The sequence below is a fragment of the Cygnus olor genome, chromosome 13 (genome assembly GCF_009769625.2).
Source record: "Cygnus olor isolate bCygOlo1 chromosome 13, bCygOlo1.pri.v2, whole genome shotgun sequence".
Lineage (NCBI taxonomy): Eukaryota > Metazoa > Chordata > Aves > Anseriformes > Anatidae > Cygnus > Cygnus olor.
Window position 1 is genome coordinate 12,610,903 of NC_049181.1, and position 18,657 is coordinate 12,629,559.

The window sequence follows — 18,657 nt, forward strand, 5'->3', positions numbered from 1 at the left end:
TTAAGGTTGTTGTGAGAAAAATATATATGGTTATAATTAGCGTGACAAAAGTTGGGAGACATTTTTCATGTTGGCATTTGTTTCCTGTACGTCAAGAACTATGAAGTCAATTTCAGCTAAATTTGAAAAACTTCAGATACTAAAAATCATACTCGGAATTTCTGTTGAAACACTAATTGACATACAGACTGCACACGTCCATCTGCAGAGGAAACGCTTAGTGAATGCTTTGGGCTTTTACTGCATTATTATTTGATGGAAACAATGAACCATTAATAAACTCATTTTCATGCCTTGTACTCTTAATCTATAAGAGTACTCTTAATCTAAGCTATAATCACTACACCAGCTTTTTTCCTCTCTTCCCTTTGTTGTATTTTGTACCTTCTTTTCTGCATATTAGCTTCTTGACTTGCATGGCCTTCCTTCTCAAATATGGCTTTTAGAGCATCAAGTAAAACAACCAGTTATTTTTTGTTTGCATCCCTTCCTAGTAGGTGTGTCTTAGTTGTGCTTTTAATATTTAAAAAAAAAAAAGCCCAAATTTGGAAATGTGTTTTTGCATTCTGGTTTGTATCTTATTCTCTCTGAATGCAATTAAGACATGACCTCTATCTAGGTATTAAAACACTATTTGCATAATCGTTTCTCATTAATCTGCCAAAGAAAATAGATAAAGATTTTGCTGTGTTTAGATGCAGTACATCTTGTAATATATAATTTCCAGAAAAGCTAATGATATTTTAGTACATGCTATATAACTGCATCGCGACCATCATAGTCAAGGTCCCTAGGAATGATGTAGTTTCGTATTTTCTGTGTATCGTAGGTAGCTGTGTAAAGGACTGATTGACACCATCGTCCTGTTCTCTACTCTTCATTTGGTGGTCTGTAACATATCAAATAGTAAATCAGTTTTTGTATTATCAGTTGAAATGTAGATCTGTAAGCATTGCAGTCGGTGCTTGCTTTCTGAGTTGTCTGTAATCCAGTTAAAGAACTGCTTGATAGAGGTCCCCAAGCTTGTGAAGTATTTCATGACACTTGGATACTTTATGATTTATCCATTTTAGCAGATTCTGTCTGACAGTGATTTTCCACAGGGTATTTATCATCATCTTTAAGCTGATGAGGTTGGATAACAGTAGCGGTTCATATGGGACAGAGTAGACCATTACGTGTGCATTTCCATCATGTTTTTTCAACCTCTGTAGGGTTTCATGTTGCTGAGGTTAAACTGCTGTTAGTACCCAAACTAACTTAAAGTGCACCTGTGTACATCTTCACCACTTTGATTGCAATGCAGAAAAATGCACAGTTATATTTTGGCTTGGAAAAGATAATACAGAGCTTTCACTTTATTTTCTTGCAAAACATTCTTTCCATTTTACTTAATACAGACTTTCCATCTGTGATAATGTATCTTCCATAGATGCATTAAGCTGTTACTTTCCTGTGGTCTGTTACACGGTCTTGTGCTCAGACATTAGTGGATGGCACATGCATTTGTACATAGTTTTACTCATTGTGGTAATCCATGACTTTTTTACGTACTTCATATTTGCTTTTCTCTGTAGGTTTAAGTACTGTAACTTTGTTTAAATGTATGACAACTTCATTGTCATAAACAATGTCTGTGTTATTCTGTGTATTCGTCTCTTATTGGTTTCTCTCCATATGCTTCTTCTAGTTCTCATGGTAACCAAACTTAGTGGTCTTCCCATTTCATATAGCACAGGCATCCTTTAAGAAAACTGTTTTTTGATAGTATGAAGAGGATATGTAGGATAAATTTATCAGCCATTGTTTTAGTCTTTATAAACAAGTAATTTTTATGGTGTTTTTTTCTGTTTAGAAATAAGTCACCATTTATGTTTAGTGGCTTCCCTGCTTGCTTGGTGGGTTGCTGTATGCAATGCAGCACTTCCCAAGTATTTTTCTTTGTACCCACAAGGTCTGCTCATGCTAATAATCTGAGGTACCTGGGATGGGCAGAGGTTGTTCACATCAATACAGGATTGTATGATTCTGCCAAAATCTAGCTTTCCTACATGTTTGAGTACTTTCAACATGATCCATCTCTACAACGTGCTGCAAGATACTTCTCAAAAGCTTCCCTCTGTTCTCAGTTCTTTTCTGCATGCATGCTGTTTGACGGAAGCTTCATACAATTAGGAAAACATTGAAACTGTTTTATGTATGGGCATGTTTATGCATAATCCTGTAAGTTGGAGCTCAGTAACATAGCTTTCTTGAAAGCTTGGGGCTGCTTTACAGAATTGTTTACTGTGGTCAGTAAAGGTATCTTTAACCTGTTCCTTTCATTATTTTTGCACGTTTTATCCAGATTTTTAGCAATACTTTTTCAAAGCTATTTTGAATTATTTTTTTCTTGGTATCTTATTTCATATAGAAGATCCTCATTAAAATTCTGTAAGCCATTTTGTATTGTTCAACTACATCATAACAGCCTCATGCGAAGGTGATGAGAGTTGCAAAACCAGGTGCTTGAGATTACCCAAGCTTCAAAAATGATTGAGAGTTGTTATAATGGTATAGTTTTTAGTAACTCTTATTGACTTGGTGAAGCAGGGGATTTTCTTAGTAGCATGAATCTGAAGTTCTCAGGTTGATCCTTCTGTATGGGTAGAAGTGATTCTAGTATGTTTTTAGTGTGTTCTCTGGATCCAAACAGTGTATTGCAGTTACACCTTAATTTTGTGTTGTCTTGCATGGACAGATTTCTCATTTTATTTCTTTTATGCACAGTAGATACCTATATAGTTAACATTTTCTCTGTCTCTTTGTGCCTATTAACTGAGTTATTGTTCTTTCCCGTTAACAGTTGAAATGAGTGTGTTTTTCTGCCAGAGATCATGGGATTTGCTGTAATAATCTATATAAATGTATCCTTTTCAGAGTTCCAGACAACTTGCATCACGATTTCATGAACAGTTTGTTGTACGTGAAGACCTAATGGGTTTGGCCATTGGCACTCATGGTGCTAATATTCAGCAAGCCAGAAAAGTCCCTGGAGTGACTGCTATTGATCTTGATGAAGATACTTGTACATTCCATATTTACGGAGAGGTAAGTTCGCTTCTTTACCCTTTCAGCAGAGAATACAATAGGAGAATTTATCTCATTTCTCTCATATACTTGTGTTTTAGGATCAAGATGCAGTGAAAAAGGCAAGAAGTTACCTTGAATTTGCTGAAGATGTCATACAAGTCCCAAGAAACTTAGTAGGTATGTCAATTCTGGAGGATGTGATATTAAAGAAAAATGCCTTTAGAGAACAAGTTTTTACTTTTAGAATTAAAAAGAAAAAAAATGAAGTTTTCTTTGAATAGTTCATAGGTGGTACAAAGCTTGGGGTTTGTTTTTTTTCAAGCTCTGCTGAGTTTTCCAGTTTACACTAAGGAATTACCTACTGGTTTGCGGTTCAGAAAGATCTTCAACTAGAAGCAGTATGCTTATACTTAAATACGAAGTAGTAAAAGTAGTTTCTAGATTGAGCCAAAGAATTAAATTATTTCCTCCAAAGATGTGAAGAGATTTGTTCAGCTGTACAACAGATGAGTCATTATTGTTCTGACTTGTATTTGTCTTTTCTCCTGTGCTTTTACTTCTGAAATATTGTTTGTTTAGAAGCAGCAGTGTGGGATGAACTGAAGGCCTGGTTAAGGCACTCAAAGGTCAAGAAAACACTCAAAAGACAATTTAATGACTTCCATTATCAAGTATATCAAGACAGTCCACAAGAATGCATGCAGCACTTGTTGGTGTGTGTGTGTGTAAAATACTTTTAATGAGCTTCTGTTGCTATAAAGCAACATTAAAAATACATAGTGTAACCCAGTAGATAAGAGAAGGGAAAATATCATACACTGTAATGTACTTTGAAAGGTAGGTAATTTTAATAGCTTGTGAAGCAGTATATGAAATTTGGTGTGGAAGCAATGTGGAGTTCTGCAATGGGACAAGTACTTTTGAATGTGGCACCTCAGCTCTGGAGTTGATATAAAAACAGTAGCTTTTAGGGTAAGTTCTCCATCCCACTTCCTCACATTTCTGATGGTGGTAAGTGAAATGATAGGCTGCCATCATTATTTTAACTTGAAGTTTTATTTTCTTTGTTTCTATTCTATGTTTAGATCTCTGAACTTACTTCCGGTTTTGGCAGCTTTGCATTTCTAGTCTGTTTCTTGGCCTAGATCCCTCCTAATATAAAATTAGACCAACCATATGTAGTATCCAAAATAAGCAATGTTTCGTAATTTACTTTCTAACTTCTAATGATTTGCCAGAAAACTAAATAATTTTCATTAAAAAGGCAAAAGGCCCTTTTCCTACATTTCTGAAATGTTTGCATTTTCTTTAGGTAAAACAAAATTCAGCATCTGTTTTTTCTACTTAATTATCCTTTAAAAAAAAATCAAGCAACATAAAAAGTTTGTCTTTTTAAAGGCTGCATGAAAATTAATAACCTGAAATGTAGGTTACAAAATGTATGCATGCAGTCCATAATTTTTAATGAATGTTGTGTATGTTGATGAATTCTACCTAAAAATAAATACTAAATATTTTTTCATTGGCACAAACAATTTAATGTTCATTTTAGTGTTTTGGTTTACTTGACATTTTTATATACCACCAAGGCTTTTCAATATTTATTAGCAAGCTGTTATATTTACTGAAGGTGTGTAAGGGAATAAAGTATTCCAAATCAGCTTTTGACTCTCTGAGCAGGCCTTTGTGATCAAGGAAGAGCTTACTGTCCATCTTTTGTCATGTTTTCTACAAATGTGACGGATTTAAAAGTTCATGGTAGAAAAACTGAAATGCAGAAGTGAAACTTTATTTAGCTTTGAATAGTAGGTGTCCTGTGCGACTAAAAGAGGGTTATAATTTGCTCTCCAGGGATTAATTGTACCAACAAAACAGTAGCAGTCCTGTAGTCGGTATTTTCTGCCCTTATTTAAGTAATGTGCCTGCAAAAATGTTACATCCTAAGCTTTTCAGCAGTTTTGTTTAAGATTCTGTATTCCTGTTCTATGCAGATAACATCTTTGATATCACTCTTCTAAGCTTTTCTTTCTTCCTGTGATTGCAAGATACGGCCTTTCCTTACTCACCTCCCAAGCAGCTCATTTATCCTGTATATTTTCAGACAACAAGCTAGTTTGTTCAAGTTGGACAAAGCTAAACTTTTTATTGTTTCAAATGAGAATGTGGTTCCGAAGATAAATGTAGGCATTGCAGACATTAGAGTATAATTTTTCTGTTTTTAATCTGACTTTTTAATGAATTATAGCTTATTTTCAACTATCTCCAAAGAAAAGCTCAGTTTCTAAGAGAATCTATAATATAGGAAAACCTTAGCTAATTTTTTAACAAACTAACCAATGGTTTGGTTTTGTTCTCTACCTGAAAAGTAATGAAACATCAAATGTAGGTCATTGTAAAAGTTTAAAAAAATATGTAACCAACGAAGTTTCTTAAATGACTCTGAAGTTAATTTAAACATATCAAAGCAAAGCCAAATAAGCATGCAAGATAGTGAATAGTTCTGTAACTAAGATCATAGAATCATAGAATAGCTTGGCTTGGAAGGGATCTTACAGATCCAGTTCCACCAACCCCCCTGCCATGGGCAGGGATGCCACCCACCCGACCAGGCTGCCCAAAGCCCCAGCTATCCTGGCCTTGAACACCTCCAGGGATGGCATCCACAGCTTCTCTGGGCAACCTTTTCCAGTGCCTCACCACCCTCTGAGTGAAGATTTTCCTCCTAACTTCTAATCTAAATCTTTCTTTTAGTTAAAAAACTATTTCCCCTTCCTGATAGTCCTAACACTATCAGTCTGTGTAAAAAGTCACTATATGTTTTTTTTTATAAGCCCCACTTTAAGTACTGAAAGGCCACAGTGACATTTCCCTGGAGCCATCCCTTCTCCAGGCTGAACAGCCCCAGCTCTCTCAGCCATTCTTCATAGGAGGGGTGCCCCAGCCCCCGATCAGCTTTGTGGCCATTGTCTGGACTCACTGTAACAGCTCCACATCCTTGTGCTGGGGGCTCCAGGTGGGGCCTCAAGAGGGCAGAGCAGAGGAGGGCAATCCCTTCCCTCGACCTGCTGGCCACCCCTCTGTTGATGCAGCCCAGGATGCGGTTGGCCTTCTGGACTGCAAGCACCCACCGCTGGCTCATGTTGAGCTTTTCGTCCACCAGAGCTCCCAAGTCCTTCTCTGCAGGGCTGCTCTTAGTGAGTTCTTCTTCCAGTCTGTGCTCATGTCTGGGATTGCCCTGACCCACGTGCAGCACTTCGTTCTTGGACTTGTTGAACCTTGTTAGGTTTGCATGGGCGCGCTTCTCAAGCTTGTCCAGGTGCCTGTGGAAGTCATCCCTTCCTTCTGGTGTGTCAACTACACCACTCAGCTTGGTGTCATCTGCAGACTCACTGAGGATGCGCTTGATCCCACTGTCTGTGTCATTGATAAAGGTATTAAGCAGCACTGGTCCAAAGATGGACACCATTTGTCACCAGCCTCCACCTGGAGCAACTCTCTGGGTGTTGCCATCCTGCCAATTCCTTATCCACCAGATAGTCCACCCTTCTTATCTCTCCAGTTTAGAGATAAGGATGTTGTATGAGACTGTCAAAGACCTTACACAAGTCCAGGTAGATGACTTCGGTTGGTTTTTCCTTGTTGACTGACATTTACTCCGTCATAGGCTACTGGAAGGCATGATTTGCCCCTGGTGAAGCTGTGTTGGCTGTCTCAGATCACCTCCTTGCCTTAACATTGCTTCTAGGAGGATCTGTTATATGATCTTCCCAGGCATAGAGGTGAGGCTCACCAGTCTGTAGTTCCCCAGGTCTTCCTTTCTACCCTTTTTCAAAATGGGATTGATGATTTAATACAGAAGTACAGAATTGTGATTCATTTCCTTTGTTCTCTGTAGAAGCTTTGAAAAGGAAGGGAACTATACTCAGTTATGAACCTTCATAATAAAGTACCTCTCTTCCTGTATGCTGCAGTGATTGCTTTGGAACATTACCAAAGTTAACGTCCCAGGCTGCCTTAGACATTATAGTTCATAGCTCATTGACTAAATCTTTGTTGTGGAGTATTAAGTCATTTTGACAAGTTCTTGCACTGTTACTGAATGGTTGTGTTTAACTAGAATATAGTAATGCTCTCAGGTTTTAGGGGAAAAACCCTGAAAATGGAATGTTTTGTATGTTCTTTCTGTAGGAAAAGTAATAGGAAAAAATGGAAAACTGATTCAGGAGATAGTGGACAAATCTGGTGTTGTAAGAGTGAGAATTGAGGCTGAAAATGATAAAAATATTCCACAAGAAGAGGTATGTTCTTAGTTCATGTGATTTCTATGTATGTTAACTGATGGTTATATTCTACCCAGTGCTAAAATGAAATTTTCTTTGTATTTTCATAGTGGTAAGATAAAGTTCTGATTACTCTTCTTTTTCCTTATGGAATTGTATTTCCCCGTTAATGCTAAAGGGGCATTTCTATGTAAATTAGACTTGTTGTTTTTGTTTTTTAAAATGCTGTATGAAACTTTGTGATGCACCTTCTTAGAGATTTCATGTTATTCCTGTTAGAAGCAGTGATACTGTTTCTCGGCATGTGCTAAGCTGTAAATAACTATATGCAAATCTTCCTGTTCCCATTCATTAATTTGCCTCGAGACTGATTTCTTGGGGTTTTACCTGCTTTCAATTTTACTTACATTCTTACATACTTACATACAGTCCTTACATTGTAAGGAAAAGTTTGTGTTCTGTGTATAAACCCCTAAACCCTCTTTTTAAACATGATCTGAATTCACAGTAGCATGTGAATTGTAACTTAAAGGAAAAACAACCATGAACAATGTGAAATGGCATGTTTGCACAGAAAGGCTATCTAAAATGGGTTTTTTCTACCTACCAGCCTTGTAGAAGGCTTTAATGAAGTCTTGAACTTTGTAATTTAACAACTTAAGGCACTTCTGTGTGGGGTTATGTTGTGGGGGAAAGTTTACAGGTTTGAAAGTAAAGCTTTAAGCAAAAAGGTTTTAACATCTCAATTCACGAAAAGTCCCTGCACTTCAAATGTGAAATGTGCTTGAATTTTAAAGATCAAACTCTCTTACCCAAAAATTTTTATATGTACTCATTAAATAACCTTTGAATAAGACATGAAATAGATTTCTAGAACACTTATGTTCTTGCTTCAGTAGTTTTTCATCTTTTGTATCATCATGATTAAATTATTACAGAAGACCCACATTTCAATTTCTTTCCGTAAAAAGTGGCTAAGCAATTATGTAAGTTTTTTTTACTTCATTACTACTTTTACATCTGTTTGAAAAGGTAAGAAAGTCAACTCAGTGTTTAGATTTAAAAGATTCACTTCTATTTCAATTATTATTTCTAATAAACTTACAACTCTAAAATTCTTGAGCTGTCTTAATAAGCAAGAGGGTGCTGCTTTTGCTGCAAGCTAAAACTTTCAAAGTTTTTGATGTTGCCTACAGAAGAAAATTTGGGTAAAAGAATAAGTCATGGCTCCAGTTGGATTTCAGGTTTTTTCATTCTTCTGTCTTAAAAAAAAATAATTTGATGTCCTTCAATCCAAAATACATCTTTTAAAGATGAAAGCCTTTTCACCTGCCAAGCTCTGCATTCCTTTTTCTGTTTTTTCCTGATAATGACATTGCTAACACTGGCATTCCTTATGCTGCTTTAGGTGTTAGTTGTGTTATGTTTTATACCAGGAGAAATCGAAGAAATTGATGTCAAAACTTGGCAGGTAAAAGTTAGTACCTGTAAGCTTATTTCTGTCATATTTAAAATGAATGTGTAGGAATCTTCCAGTGTGTAGACACATACATTGCAGACTTTCTTTTTGTGAAGAACAGTAGGTTGCTTTTAATTCAGTATTGGGTTCTTTCTGTTAAGACTGAGATCTCAAAATCCTGCCCATAAAATTTGGGTGTGGTTCCATAACTCCCATAATTTTATATGAGGTCTCCAGGCTTTTCATCTTTTAAAATAGGTTTTATTTCTTATAGTAGTATATGTTATTTTTATTTCTAAATTTCTGAGCAGATGACGTGTATGGGCATAAGAATTCACTACTGAAACTAAGTTGAAGATTGGCGCTTCTGCTTTGAAGGCAGAAATAAGCCTCAATAAATAAGCGCTTTGGAGTTTTTGTAGGGGAGTTTTGGAGTTTGGAGTTTTTGTAGGGCTAACATTGCTTCACATTGCTACTAGCTCAAATTCCTAAGAGTTGGCATTCTTATGCCTAGAGTTCACTGCTGAAAGTGACAAGCATCTACCTCTTCCTTACATGCTATTTTAAGTCAGTTGTCTTTTAAAAATTGATACTATATACTAGTTAATGCCAGTTTAGTGTAAAAGTAATTACTCTTCATCAAGTCGTATTAAATATTTATGAAACAAAATGACGCAGGTAATAAGATAATATATTTCAGTGGACCACACCAGTGGATAAAAGATTTCTGAAGCTCATAAGATCAGAAGCTTAGAGTTAGTGTAGCGTTTCCTTAGGATTAAAGGACTGAATATTATTTTAATATTACACATTTTAATATGTGTAAGATATAACAAGTCATTTGTTCGTACTCCACTTACCACCCCACCCCACCCCTAAAAAAAGGGGCAAAAAAAAAAAGGACAAATTACAGGCATGTCACTTCGTTGTTGCTTTTAAGGAACTTCACCCTACTGTGAATATATTTTTCTCTTTTTGAGAGATTATCCTCAATTGTTTCACTCTTGGGGGTTGCTGGGGGCGGGTGGAGGGACAAAAAAAAATCTTTTGGATGCAATCCCGTAAAGAGTATGTGTGCAGCGAGAGTTAAGGGTGTTCAGAGCTCATGATGAGATACCCTAATATAATAACTTTAAAAAAAGTTATCAGTTCAGTTAGGGGTAGTTGAGCTCTGTCTGCCCATGCATGGGTTTCAGCAGCTGAATGTTTACAAGACTTAGGTTGACTTCTGCAGTTTACAGTGAAGCTTGTACTGCTGTGGTGAGGCTTCAGCTGGTACAAAAATCAGGTAGTTTAGTTCATTAGGTTTGTGTGGGCAATAGTCCCACCTCTTGAATTGATGCTTAGCCCAGTTTTAGTCTGGAGTTATCCTTGTGGAAATTATTTTTGTATCTGCTAAAGGTTAGCTGTTTTCAGCACTTGGGGCTCTTTTAGGTAGGTTTCTTAGACCACTTTTCACCACTGAAGTTAGTCTTTAGATATCTTATCTGTAAGGGTCATAATTTCAGGCATTAGAATTTGATCAACTCCAGGCCTACGTTTCGCAGGTAACTAACGAAACACTTAATGTTTGAAAGGTAATAGGCATGTAAGCTAGTAGTTGTTGCCTGATGTACTAACTTACGTGCCTTTTACCATTTGAGAGAACCTTAAGGAAGATAAGCTTTGCTATGTGACAGTGTTAATTTGACTTTTCAAAAAAGCTCAAAGGCTTCTTTACTGACGTGCAGCATAAAAGTAGCTAGTGTGAGAGAGTAGACATAATCAGCAAAGGTGGTATTAGTTTTGAAGGAAAGGAGGAAACCTGAAGTGTTTTGAATGTTTTACTTGATGGGAATAATAAATGTTGATATTGATGTCTGAATTTTTTTAAACAAGATTATCTTTTTGTGGAAAAGGGTAATTCCCTTTAGTCAGCATCAAAAATTAAATATAGTATTGTTTCATTTTTGAATTTGTGCTTATGCATGTTATAAAAATTGTTTATTTTAAATTTATAATAATGTTTGGTTCTCTTCAGTATTTGATGCCTAATCAGTAATCATAGGTTTAATGTTACTGTGTTGTAGGGAATGGTACCATTTGTATTTGTGGGAACCAAGGATAGCATCACTAATGCAACTGTTCTTCTGGATTATCATCTTAATTATTTAAAGGTGAGGAGAATGATGCTACTCTACCACTGAAATTTGTCTAACAATACTTAATAAGGTAACAACAGGATGATGAACAAAATCTTTTCAGGCCCAAAAGGCTGTTGAAAAGTGGCTGTTACACAATCTACAATCTACATTAAAGGCTTCTTGTAAAAGTTTTACTACTTTGATTCTTAAATGGCTTCTAACATGGGAGCGGAAGGTGCTCAATAGCCCAGAATTTTTTTCTTAGATTCTTCAATTCATAGTTAATTCAGTTGATTTTTTTTGTGCTGTACTAACCTTTCTGAACAGAAGGTCATATAACAGCACTCACCTGTCTGTGTAACTACTGGAGAGCTTGCTAACTGTGCAGCAGTTTTAAACATTAAAAGGGTTTTTTGGTAAACAAATTATTCTCAAAGCTGACTTACGAAGTATTAAATACATTATCAACAGCAATACGTTAGTTTTTTTTCTTTTTCCTGAGAAATGCATCTGTACATTCACATATGTTTACATCACCTGCAATGCTTGTGTTTGAGTAGGAAGTGGACCAGCTACGTTTGGAAAGACTGCAAATAGATGAGCAGCTTCGACAGATCGGAGCTACTTCTAGGCCACCACCAAATCGTACAGATAAGGAAAAAGGATATATGACTGATGATGGTCCAGGACTTGGACGAGGTAGTCGACCTTACAGAAACAGAGGGCACAGCAGACGTGGTCCAGGCTACGCTTCGGGTAGGTAACTAGAAGAAGCATGCTTACAGTTTTAATAGAAGCCTATTGGATGCTGCTTTGGTCTCTTGCTTTCTTGAATACCATTCTGTTAGTAGTTAACACTTAAGGATTGGCTATTGTGGGAACTTGAAAAACAGATGTTCAAACAGAAATTCAATTAAGTACTAATATTTGGAGATTAGTTAGAGCTTTATGCTGTAAAAAATATTCTGAATGACAATAGGTTAGATTACATTAGCGCTATTTTACTGCAGCTTCTGTCTCTTACAGTATAGCCTGTCTTCTATATCATGAACTACTAAGGGCAAGGATTGTTAATTTATCTGTATTTTGAACGGCTCTTAATAAAACCTGGTTTTCATTTGACCCTGTAAGAGGCTATCTTAGTATAAATACTTGCAGGTGAAAGTAAGATGTTTACCTCATGAAGTTGAACTTGGGTGCTTTTGCTAGAAGAGCACAGTCAATGACATACTGTTCTTTTAAATCTTGTATAATTTATTTATGAATAGTTCTAAGGAACGTGTTTCTTTAGAGCAATCTGTTACCTCAGTATCCAGAGTATAGGCCAGCTGATGTTTGCACTTATTGAATTGTCTGTGTGAGCTTGATGACATGCACACAATGTCATACAGAATTGATGTTATTCTGGTGAAGCCCTTTTATGATTTTTAGAAGACACGAGTTCACCTGGCTAATAACGGGTATAGGAAAATGAAAATTTGGAAAAAGAATGAACTTTTATCAGCAAAAGTGATCTGTTAACTACAAAAGTTATGTAATGGACAATTATTTTGAATCTGATACATTTACAGCATTCTGACTTCAGTTTCTGCTTCTGTAGTGTGTGTTACAGGCTGTTTCATGGTGGGTTGAGGGGAGGCAGGACAAGTTAAATTCAGGAATTTCAGTTTTTTAAATGTGACTAGATGTGATTTTTACGAACTGCATTTGCACAATAAATTCAATAATGGATAGTAATAATACTAACTATAAAAGTGTGGCAGATAATTTAACCTGAAACATACTTCTAACTTACAATGTCTATATCGACTTTTTTGAAGAAGTAATGCATATTATACGCATCTCTGCATTATGTATAGAGGCAAAAATTTCAAAACTGTTTTAAAAAGAGAAATCTCTAAGTGTACAGATGTATTTTCCGTTCTACTGTAATATTTTCATGCTTAGCTACACTGGCACGTTTTGGATTTTTTTTATCCTCTTGATAGGAACTAATTCTGAAGCATCAAATGCTTCTGAAACAGAATCTGATCACAGAGATGAACTTAGCGATTGGTCATTAGCCCCAGCAGAAGAGGAGCGAGACAACTACCTACGTAGAGGAGATGGGCGAAGACGTGGAGGTGGTGCAAGAGGACAAGGAGGACGGGGTCGTGGAGGATTCAAAGGTAAATCTAGACTTCTCTTTGAAGAAGAGAAGGTTAGCAGTGTTATCCTTAAGCAAACTCAGTTTCCTCAGCCTCTTGTCTTAAAACATGCTTTAGCCTACTAGCCATCCTGGAAAGATCTGTAAATATGTTAAAGCTTACCAAAGTTGACTGCGCTTTTCTCTCCTGTGGTTGATGGTTTTGAGAGACGTTTGTCTCCTGAGGGCAACTAAAAGTCTTTCTTAAACTATACTGGATTTAAATGGTGGTTTTGTCTACTGTGATTTACTGCATGAAAAGATTTTCTGTGATGGTACTTGGGCCATAGTTTGAACATTGTTGTTATGTTATCAAGGGTATTTGTTTAATGTCCCTTAGGATGAAAATTTACAAGTAATTAACTGTTATGCTTGTGCACTTCTTGAATACAAGAAAATTCTATGTTCTTACTGGAAAAATCTAGTTGATTAATTCTTTCTGCAGGAAACGATGAACAGTCACGAACAGATAACCGTCAGCGTAATTCAAGAGATGCAAAAGGGAGAACAGCAGATGGATCTCTTCAGGTAATTTTTCTTCTTCTTAGAACTCTGCACTGTTTAAAGATGCATAAGTGTTAGTGTTTATGTACTAACATGGGATTCTTCAAAACTGCAGCTGACAAAGTAGCCTTCTGGTTCCTTGTTACCTAATCATGTTTAGAGGAATAGCACAGTTCTGTATTGTTTTGTATTCTATACACAGGAATCTTGATATCTCAAGTTGTGTAAAGATGCAGCTTCCTAATGTGGAACTGACAACTTTGTTTTGCTGACAGTTTTTAAAAGTTCAGAGTAGTGCAGTTTAATTTTAATTTTTGAGGTGAATTGAGATGAGAAACTTGTCTTCTGAAGCTAGCTCAGACTGACCCCAACTCAAATTACAGGATAGAGCTTATTTCTGGAACTTAGCTCTTTCCCTTGAGTTAGAACACTGATTCTAAGGTTTTACTAGACAGCTGTATTTGATTCTTTGTTCTAATTAGCTTTTTTTATTTTTCACTTTCCCTTGTCATAGCATTTTCTGCTCTTGTTTTTTCATTTCAAAATGAAGCAGCATAACTGAGCAAAAAGAATACTTAATGCTTTAAATAAAAGGGGTCGGGGGTGCTTGTATTGTAGCCAAACTCTCCAGAGTGAAAAAGTTTACACTTTTAAATGCACCTTTATTACTAAATGTTTGCAATTCAAAGCTATGCAATCTAGAAAGCAAGTTAAGAATATAAATGGAGAAACAGTTCAATATTGGCCTTATAGATTTTTATAAATATACCGATAGAGATTTTTCAAGTGTTTTCTTGGGTGAAGTTATTCATGATGATATTTTATGTATATATGTTAAGTTTCCCCAAATGGAAATGCTTTGTGTTAATGTGCAGACCTACCATTTCTTACCACATAGGATGGGCTGTGTTAGGTGGGAGGAATAATGAGCATCTGTAGCTGCCACCTTCTATATGGTGTTACAAGGAGTCATGGATCTGGAGGGAGATTCAGATGATTCTCAATGTCTTGGTTTAGGCTGTTTTAAAAAAAAAAAAAAAATTTGGAGCATGTGACCAAACGCTTTGTTTTTGAAGTGGGAGTGCTAAACTTGAGGATGTAAATACATACCTGGAACAAATAGCATGCAAAAAAAAAATACATGCACGTACATGGCCACACAACTTTTACTGTTAGTCAGCAATTCACTTGCAAAATTTGAAGTAAAGGAGGATGAAGCAGATAAAGGAGAATGTTGATGTTAGACGGGGAAAAAAAAAACTAAGGAGAACTTAACCAAAGTCATGGGTTTTGTCTGTTACTCTGAGATTTGGAGGAGATGATACTCTTTCTACATTAAAATAAGTACTTACATATGATTGAAACCTGACTGATCAAGTCGTAATAAATTTTTGTAATATTTCAAGGAATAAGCCAGAAATGAGTTTGAGCTTACCCCCTACAAGCATAAAAATCTTGCTTTCAAAATGCTCCCTTGAACATTTTTAGTGCCATTTATAAAAGCCATGTAAGTTTTTGGTGGATTATAAGAAATCTTTTTTGGGTTTCCTAGGTGGCTGAGAAGATTTTTGGGGTGTTAGTATCACTTCATGATTTGTGTTTATTTTTTCAAAAATAAATATTTCTATACAACAACTAGGAACTTGCAGTAAAAGTGAAACAATGTTTCAAACTTCCATGTGCTATAAGTTCTTCAACTTGATCTTGCACAAATACAGTATGTTTTTGCTTTGGTGAGGAAGCAGAGCTTTCCAAGACTAGGTAGACTGGAGTGTTTATGGGGGTTTGTTTGTTCTTTTATGGCCAAAAGTATGTGGCATTTTCAAACAGAAAAAGAATCAGACATGCTCCATTTTAGCTAGTTACCTTTAACAGAGCCTTAAGGGTGTGTTACTATTTTGTGTCTTCTGATGATTTAATAAACAGCACTCCTGCCAAGCTGCAAAGGTAATGAATGCATAAGGGGTGGATGAAAGGAGGAGAATGCTTTATATAACTCTGACTTGTTCCAGATCAGAATTGACTGCAATAATGAAAGGAGTGTCCACACTAAAACATTACAGAATACCTCCAATGAAGGTAGTCGGCTGCGCACGGGTAAAGAACGTAATCAGAAGAAAGAGAAAGCGGACAGCGCAGATGGTCAACAGCCGTTGGTGAATGGAGTACCCTAAACTGCATAATTCTGAAGTCATATTTCCTATACTGTTTCAGTAATTCCTATTCCACATTAGAGAAACTTGTTAGGCCAAAGACAAATAGTAGGCAAGATGGCGCAGGGCATGAAATGAACATATGTTCTCTGTTAGCCTTTTTTAACATCAACAGTATGCAGTTGTTTTCAGAATAAGAAGTTATTCAAATATTTGCATAAAAATATCTGAATTTCCGAAAATCGCTTTCAAGTACATATTGCACTTCAAACAATGAAAGAATCTTTTTGTTTGTTTTAAAAATACTGAGCTGTGCATTGGTAAACTTTCTGTTCAGTTGTACCATTTTAACGCATCGGGTCAAAATCACTGCTCAATTTCAATTTTCAGAATAAATAGTGTTTGCAGTAATCAAATTGGCTTCTGTTTTCAATCTAACTTACAAGTTCTTCATGAAATGCTATGTCGTTTTATGTCCTGTGTCAGTTCACATTCTGGTCCACCTTTTTCAGTATTTTAGTGGACCCTGAAAAATGTGTGATGTAACAATTGTCATTTTCATTAGCAAAAAAGTTGTATGATCTGTGCCTTTTTTATATCTTGGCAGGTAGGAATACTATATTTGGATGCAGAAATCAGGGAAGATGAGTTGGTAACACTAAATGTAAAATATATGTAGCAATCCTTGTCAGACGTTAGTACTTTATAGACAAGTGCATGCTTTCCATAATTTTTTCCTTACATAAGCATTGGGTTAGGCAGTTATAAGAATAGGAAATTTTGCACTGAAGATTTGGCAAATAGTGTTATTGAAAAAGGGGTGTAACTTTTTCTTTGTAGGCAGTACAGATTTTTTTTATAAAAAGAAAAAAAAACTTTCCATTGTGGAAAACTAAAAAACTCATTGTTACTGAGGGAACAAATGTAACTCGTTCACAAGCTAGTAATGTGTGCCTGCTATTTGGCCGGATGACCAGTTTAAAGCGCTAATGTTCTTCATCGTCCCAAAAGTTTTGAATTTCTATTTTAATTTGGGGACTATTTCAGGAGAGGTAGGAAGAAAACCACCACTCTGAAAAGTTCAGGTGTACTAACTGGAGATACTGGGGGTAGAACAAATCCATCGTATTTTGAGGTACAAGGTCTGAATTACCAGCCCATTGGAAGGCGATGCAGAATCTGATCTAAAGTACAGTCATACACCAGGTAAAGGTGGGAAGTGGTGGGAGGAGCTGTGCTTTCTTTTATTTTTGATCATGCATTAAACTCACTGGGCAAAGCTGTATAAGGACCTCCATTTTAATCCATTTTATTCAAATTACTCCAGAAGGAGAGCCACTGATTGTGTACAGAATTGTACAAACTTGACCTTGCCTCTGATGTATTTTGTGAGTTTTGTTTCTTTTGCTTTCTTCATTCTTTGTTTTCCTTGCATACAGGTGAGCATACTAAAAATGGCAACAAACTGCACATGATTTAACAAATATAAAAATGTCTTAAAAAGTATTGCCAAACATTAATGTTGATTTCTAGTTATTTATTTTGGGAATGTATAGTATTTGAAAACAGAAATTGGTACCTTGCACACATCATCTGTAAGCTGTTTGGTTTAAAATACTGTAGATAATTAACCAAGGTAGACTGACCTTGTAATGTAACTGCTCTTGGGCAATATTCTCTGTACATATTAGCTACAACAGATTGGATTTTATGTTGACATTTGTTTGGTTATAGTGCAATATATTTTGTATGCAAGCAGTTTCAATAAAGTTTGATCTTCCTCTGCTAACTGATGTTGATGCAATCCTTATAAATGATTGCTTTAAAAATCTCAAAACAAGTAGAGAAAATATTTCTGTTTAGACTTTAACTGTAGTCATTGTTACTTACACATTCTAGAAAACTTCTAAAATATTACCAGTTTTCGAAAAATATGGCACATAATGCTCAAGAAACAATCTCATTATGAAATGGTACAATACCTGTTGAGTTGTCACATTATGCACTATATTTCTTACATTCAGTGGTTGAGTTTACTAAGGTGCTAACTAGGTTAAATGTGAAATTACTAAACTACTACAGTCTTGACTAATTAGTTGCATTCCATTCTCAAGTGCATTTTGGGATTATGACCTTTCAGTATTTGTGTGCTTAACATGTATCCCTTTCAATTCAAATTCCAGTGTTTTTTAAATGTTATTAAATTTCAACAAATTAAACTGTGAATCTAAATGTACAGTTTTATTTTGAAAAATCATGTGTTGTTTAAAAAAACTTGAAAGTGCAACCAATGTCTGATGCTTGAGTTCAGGTCCGTCCTATTGGTAACTTATAAAGTATGGTCTAATGAATTAAAGTTATTTTAAAAATAAAGTTCTTTAAAAAGAATGAGAGGTATTTGTGAATGATGCCAAAGTTTAAATTCAGTAGGGTTAACATCAAAGCCTATAAATTAACAGATGCTTATGAAAATAGAAAGTGTTTCCTTTCTTTACTGAATGCGTTTATGTTTAACGATGGTAACTTTTCAGAGTTGGTATAAAATCTTGTCAAGAAAAGACCTCTATTTATATGGCTTGTTTGAAATTTTTTTTCTGATGATGAGCATTCATGAGTTCAGGAATCAAATCAGTTTAGTTCTTGTGTACAGAAACTTTTAATGGCCTAGCTATAAATTATCTTTCTGCTATTTGCTGTCTCTAAAATCAAATGTGTACCATGCTTGTTTCTTTCAACAAGCCAGAAACAAATTTAATAGTCCAAGTATGATATTGACTGTACACTCTGCGTTCTTTGTAGGAGTGCTTATTAGGAAAGGTAACTTCCTGAGTTGCAACATTTTTCTTCAGAACTCTTCAGTATTGAATATTAAAAGGGAATA

At 35.7% G+C, this 18,657-nt stretch overlaps 1 protein-coding gene across 6 annotated transcripts in view; it reads left to right on the plus strand.

Annotated features, from left to right (window-relative positions):
• Positions 1-16,187, plus strand: part of FMR1 (FMRP translational regulator 1) — a 30,427-nt gene extending 14,240 nt beyond the window's left edge. The window contains exons 8-15 of one of the 6 annotated variants that reach the window (XM_040572421.1): positions 2,920-3,090; positions 3,171-3,249; positions 7,261-7,370; positions 10,881-10,967; positions 11,495-11,690; positions 12,923-13,102; positions 13,565-13,647; positions 15,636-16,187. In XM_040572421.1, the coding sequence (XP_040428355.1) occupies positions 2,920-3,090; positions 3,171-3,249; positions 7,261-7,370; positions 10,881-10,967; positions 11,495-11,690; positions 12,923-13,102; positions 13,565-13,647; positions 15,636-15,797 (1,068 nt within the window). In that variant the 3' untranslated portion in view covers positions 15,798-16,187. The remainder of the gene's footprint in view (positions 1-2,919; positions 3,091-3,170; positions 3,250-7,260; positions 7,371-10,880; positions 10,968-11,494; positions 11,691-12,922; positions 13,103-13,564; positions 13,648-15,635) is intronic. The other 5 variants (XM_040572423.1, XM_040572425.1, XM_040572422.1 and 2 more) reach the window with 5 other exon arrangements.
• Positions 16,188-18,657: the final 2,470 nt, after the last annotated feature.